Below are 6,000 nucleotides of genomic sequence, written 5' to 3'. Positions count from 1 at the left end.
CCAGCCTCCAGTGCTACACAGCCTTGTCATCATCTCGTCCTATGTTTTCCCCATGTGTCTTCCATCTTTTTCCAGACCACAGAAAATCTGGCTTCTTTCTTTTTTTAAAAGAATGGAACAGTAGCAGGTGCAGACTGACAGAACGTTACTTTTCCATCTTTAGGGAGAAGCCTGTTTTTGGCATGCCCAATGGCAGATCGGGTGGGTGAGCCTATTGTCGCATACCTTTGCTCACCTTTCCTGTCACCTGTCCTGGCGGAGCCCATTTTAACCCCACATATTTTTGAACCCATCTATTGATTTGCCAATATTTCTTAAAACATTATTACAGTATTTCCACAATAGCACTTAAATGAAAAGGCAGCTTAGTGCAACTGTTTAAATAGAATAAACAAACCCACAGACGCCTTCCCGTCTTTCGTATCAGCACCATTTTAATCAAGGTGTTTATTTCTGGTTTGGTTTTTTGAATCGTCTTTTTTCTTCTGCTTTGTTAAGCGTAATTGAAGTAATAATGCAATAGAGCCAAACTAAACAAAATAAATGCTTAAATTGGGGCAAAGGTGACAGCTGCTCCAGCACAATGGCTAATTGATTAGGAAGCCCATCTTGCCCCTACCTTAAAGTAACTGTTATATATGAACATTATTTTTATATCCCACTGTTTTGGTCCCAGTGCTAACCAAGAAGGGGCGGACCCCACCCAGCCGCCCAAGGCCACTAGGTAGGTCAGGCACCCTACACACGCTGGCCCTCAGCACTCCTCCCAGCGTCTTCAAAGGAGGACGGGAGATAATACGGGCCTACCTTACAGGGTTGTAGTAAGGATTACAAGACAATGTGCCTGAACCATCTGCACATGCTGATTACTACTCCTATTACCGCTGCAGCTGGTATTACTTGACTACCACAGAGCATCTTTTTTCTTCTCCTTGTGGCTGAGGCTTTAGCCTGGCCGCTGTGTGCGAGAGAAAGAGACAGAGAGAGAAAGGGGCTGAAACTTTGAGGAGGGAGGGCTGGAGAGGGAGGAGAGAAGGGAGGGAGGGAGCGAAGGGGAGGCTTATCTCTTTCTCCCCGTCTCTCTCTCCCTCTCCCCCTCCCTCCCTCTCCCTCTTGTCTCTCAGTATCTGGAAACCTTGGGGGAGAGACGGGTTCTGCCCCGGTGTGCCCCTCTGCGAGGGTGGCACCTGGGCTGATGAGCGCGGCGAGGCAGTGAAGGGAAGGGGCAGCAGGAGCAAGAGGGACCCGGCCCCCCCGGCTGGGGACAGCGGCGGGGGTGTCCCCCCCCTTCAGGGGATCTCCAAACTCCTGAGCTTGGAGCCCTGTTCCTCGGGACCAGGCGGGGGCGGCGCGCAGGCAGGGTGCAGCCGGCCCCGCTCCTGCCGCCGCTCGCCTCCGCCTTTGCCTCGGCCGGGCTGCGCCCCGGAACCGACCATGCCGCTGCCCTGCCGGAGCTGGACGCTGGCGCTGCTCACGCTGCTCGTGGGCTTCCTCCTCTTCGCCGACATCTCGGAGATCGAGCTGGAAATCGGGTAAGACCGGCCCGCGCGCGCCCCGCCTCCCGCCCCGGTCCAGGGGGCGCCTCTTCCCGGCGCGGGAGGGGGCTGCCTGGGGAACAGCTCGGGAGGAGGGTGGAGCGCGGCCGGGGGGCGGGGGGCGTGAGAGAGGTGCGGGGAGGCGGCGAGGAGGGGGCCCTTTTGCCGGGGGCGGGTGGCTCTGCGAAAGAGGGAGTGCGGGAGCGGGTGGAGGACCCAGAAGGAGAGGACCCGCCGGAGGGGGGCTGGGGGGGGCGGGGGGCGAGGTGCGGAGGGGGCTACAAAGAGGGGAGGGGCACGCAGCTGTTCCCAGCCTCTAGATGTGGGAGGGATGCTGGAGGGGCTGTTTTGACAAAGGGGGGGTCGTCTTGTTGGGGAAAGGGGCACGGAGGAGGGGGAAGATGGGTGGAGGGGGCAGGAGAAGGGGGCTGTGGGCGGGCTGCGAGGGGGAGGGGGGCTCCGGAGTTTCTTTGTCTCCGGCACTGCCTCTTCTCGCCTGGGCTGCCGGAGTGGCCAGGGAGAGCCGGCGCGCGGGGGGGGGGGGTTCTTTCTGTCGCCCCCGGCACCTCCCCCCCGCACCCTCTCCCGCGTGGGTTGGGGTCGGGCTGCTCAGGTGCTGCTCAGCGGCGGGGGCGATGGAAGCAGTGGATGGTCTCGGGGAAAGCTGGAGAGCGGCGGGGGGGCGTGGACCTGCCGGGGCGGGGCGGGGCGGGGGCGTCCGCGGGGGGCAGAACCGGGCTCCGGCCCCTGCGGGTTGAAATGGGGACGGGCTGCCGGCGGAAGTCCCGAGCGGCCGGGCCAGCCCCAGAGACATGTGGGGCCGGGCGGGGGGCGGGCGGGGATCCACACCCTCCTCCGGCGCGCGGCGGCGTTGTTGTTCGGGAGCCTCCCGCGGCCGCGCCGCCTCCCTTCCGGGCCCTCGCGGGGGTCCCCCGTTCTCAGCGCCTGCCCGCCCCCAAGTCGCACGCGCCCATCCGGCCGGCCGGGGCTCCGTTTGTGCGCGCGGGGGGGCGCGCGTTTGCTTCGCAGGCCAGGGAACGTGGCAAGGAAAAGTAGACACCGGGGCTGCTGAGCAGGTGCAGAGTGCAATCCCCTCCCCACTGTGTCGCTTGAGGAACTCCCCCCCCGGGCTCGACGGCGAAGTCCCCCCCCCCCCGCCGCGCCGTCGCCCGCGCCGGGCTCCCGCGGAGCGCCGGCTTCGCTCTGCGGACAGCTCCCTGGGAGCTCCGACTGGTCCCGACTGGCACCCGGAGCGGATTCACCGCGCCCCGGACACCGGAGCCGCCAGCCTCCGCCGGCCCGAGGTGGACCGCGAGAGGTGCGGTTTCCAGTCCGACTCAAGCCCCGGTTTGAGTCGCGGTGGCAACTTCCCGGGTGCCGTTTGGAAAGCCCCAGTAGGGGGGGGGGTCATCCGAGGCAGCCTCCGCAGCCAGCCCCAGCTCATTCGTGGCTAGCTGAGGAGGGGAGGGAGGAAGCCCCCGCCTCGCTGTCGTGCACCCGCCTTGCGTGCTACAGGCCCTCCCGGCACCTGCGAGTAGGGCTGCGGAAGACCCTCGCCTGAAACGCCGGAGAGCCGCCCCGGGCAGGGGCGGGAAGACGAGCGGGTGGCCCAGTGCTTAAGGCCTTGGCTTAAGGCGGCTTCCTGCGTCCCGGTGATTGCGAGGAGCGGCGAAGGCATTGCCTGAATAATGAGGGATCCGAGCCCAGGGCAGGGCAGCAGCCGCCCTGGTGCAGGTGGAGCGAAACAGGTACCGGTCCGTCTTTGTTGGGAAAGGGGACTCAACTAGGCATAGATGCGGGAGCTGGTACTGGTCAAATCTGGGATAGCCAAAGGGCTCAGGGTGAACCAGAAGGCCAGAACTTCCAGGGGTGCCGCCATGTTCGTCTGTGGCAGCAAAACCAAGAAAGAGCCCCATGGCACTGTAAAGCCTTCGCAGGTTTGTTGCGGCACAATCTTGCATGGCCAAAGGATGTCTTCGTAGTGCCTTTCATTCCTGCCATTCTGGATGCTAAACCCACCTTGGTCTGAACCATCACCTGGTTTCTTCTTCTGTTCTTGGAATTTGAAGGCAGCCTTGAGCTTTACGTGCCCAGCCTGAGCAGACAGAATTCGGGTTGCTTGCCATTGGTCCTGCTCACTGGGGAGGGGGGTGGGCTGAAAGGTCACTGGGGAGGAGGTGAGCCCTGCCTGGTCCATTCAAAGCATCCCAGGGCCAAAACGAGGATTACTTTACATGTGTGCCTAGCAGGTTGTGTTTTTTTCCATTTTTACTCTAAAGTAAGTGCAGGAACCCCAATCCAGATTGGGACCCTAGCACGGGGTTAGGGGGGTGTTTAAGATCCATATTGGGGGCCCTACAACTATTGTAGAGAATAATGGGTAAAAAAGACATAACTGCTGGACACAGATTAAAGTGACATCTGTTTTGGCTCCCAGTCTGCTCCAGTGGGGTTATAGAGCAGCCTTCCTCCACCTGGCACCTTCCAGATGTTTAGACTACAACTCCCATCAGCCAATCCAGCATAGCCCATGATCGTGGATGTTGGGGACTGTAGTCCAAACACCTGGAGGTTGGGGAAGCCTCTTCTAAGATCTCTGTTGGAATCCTTGGACATTATCAAGAAAAAGGTGGGATGGGGATCTCTTGGGTCAGCCTTGTAGTCAAAGAGGAGCCTGGTGGCCAAAGGTGACCAGGACTTGCATGCAGGTGAGTGAGAAGGCTGGCGGAGGAGGGACGGAATGCTCTGTCACCCCTCAGCATAGAAACCAAGTGGGCTGCTAGAGGAGGGAAGATCCTTCCTCTCCACGCAGCACAGAAATGCAGCCCCCAACAGGCTAGTAAAAAAAATGTTTTGCAGGCTTGTAACTTTTGTGGGCCCTATTTATGAGGCGGTTTTAGGTCTTGTTGTTGTAAATCAAGGCTTTAGGTCTTGTTGTTAGGCAGAGCAGAGAATGAGATGAAGGGATTTCTTCCTTCCACTTTTCTGTTGGGTGGTGTGGTCCAGATTAGATCAACGAGGGAGGAACTGTTGATCCAGTTGAAGGGGGAGCTTCTAGTCTAGACTGGGATGAAGCAATATGCAAAACCATCACTCCTGAACTGTGCCGTAAGAAATCAGTTATTCAGATAATCAAAGGCTCAGCTGAGCCTGAAGTATTCCCACCGAAGAGGCTAGCCGCTGTGTCTCTGCATGAGGCACTGCTCAAAGCTTGACTCCTTCTTCCACACTCAGAATGGTGACTTGCACAGACAGACAGGAGGTCAGCTCCACTGCGGGTGGATAACTCTTTCGTGCTTTTTAAAAGGCACATCTTTACAGGTGCAAGAGCGAAGGGTGCTGCCAGTTTTACTTCAGAAAGAAAAAGCCTCCGCTAGCAGACGCTGCTTTTGAAGGGAGAGGCTGTAGCTCAGCGGTAGCACACCTGCTTTGCAAGAAGGTTCCAAGTTCAATCCCTGGCAGGGCTGGGAAAGAGTCCTGGCTGAAACCCTGGGAGATTATGGGAATTGTCATCCAACACAGCAGGTCAGGGAAGGCTGGTGTGGACCATACTACACCAGATAAGCCGGTGGCCTGACTCAGTATAAGGCAGCTTCTTAGTTCTGTCTTTGAGCAGGAACAGGAGAAAGATGCTAATCAAAATTTAAGGCAGACATTTCCTTAGTTATTTCTTTTTCCTGGCATATCTGTATGTCCTCTGCAACACGCAAATAACAGAGTAATAACAGTAATCCTGACTAGGCGAGCTGGCTGTTGAGGCAACGGATCAGCTGTTAGCTTCAGGTTCAAGGCTGACAAAAGGAAGGACTGCTTCACACAACCTATATTTTTCGCAAGCTTTGGTAAGGAAAACAACCTTGGGTGGCCTTTCGGAAAAGGAGTAGACCAGGGTCACTTCCTTCAGCCCAAGGGCCCACGTCAGTTTCAGAGAAGTTCTCGAGGGGCCTGCGTTCCAGTGGTGCGCAGGGCCAAAGACAAAAGCGACAGGGCCTGAAGGCACAGGAGGCAGCCACCTTGCTGAAGCTAAGCAGGTCTGGGCCAGGCCAGGTCAGTGCTTGGAGGGGAGACCACCTGGGAACCTCATGTAGCCACCTTGAGTTCCACAATGGAAGAAAGGTGGGGTATAAATGTAATAAATAAAATAAATATAAAAATAAATAAATATAAGAAATACACCAAATACCAGCATGTTTTAGCTCAAAGCTCTTACTGCCGGGAGTTCGGCTTTAGGGGAAGCATTTCAAACTTCTAGAATGCAGGAAAAATGATAAAAAAAAAAAAAAGCCAAGAAACCACCAAAAGATCAGTAGTTGGGGCAGGGGCAAGGATAAGGGCAAGGGGCGTGGCCATCTGGGGACCCTGGAGGGCTGGTTTGAGGGTCCGATGTGGCCTGCAGACCTACTCCTGGAGTAGACAAATTCATGGGGAGAGCAGAAGTCTATCAACTACTCAGGGGAAGCTGGGG

General features: G+C 57.5%; 1 protein-coding gene across 2 annotated transcripts in view; it reads left to right on the top strand.

The window, feature by feature from the left end:
- Positions 1 to 1,029: 1,029 nt before the first annotated feature.
- The window catches only part of ST8SIA2 (ST8 alpha-N-acetyl-neuraminide alpha-2,8-sialyltransferase 2), a 47,305-nt gene continuing 42,334 nt past the window's right edge, over positions 1,030 to 6,000 (top strand). For both annotated transcript variants that reach the window (XR_014785415.1, XM_084817436.1), the window contains exon 1: positions 1,030 to 1,532. Coding sequence is in view for 1 of the 2 variants with exons in the window: in XM_084817436.1 (XP_084673562.1) it covers positions 1,435 to 1,532 (98 nt within the window). In the remaining variant the exon portion in view is untranslated. The remainder of the gene's footprint in view (positions 1,533 to 6,000) is intronic.

Source organism: Heloderma suspectum, chromosome 11 (genome assembly GCF_057233095.1).
Source record: "Heloderma suspectum isolate Gila_16-S chromosome 11, 16-S_ref, whole genome shotgun sequence".
NCBI classification, from domain to species: Eukaryota; Metazoa; Chordata; class Lepidosauria; order Squamata; family Helodermatidae; genus Heloderma; species Heloderma suspectum.
This window is presented reverse-complemented; position numbering and strand designations above follow the sequence as displayed.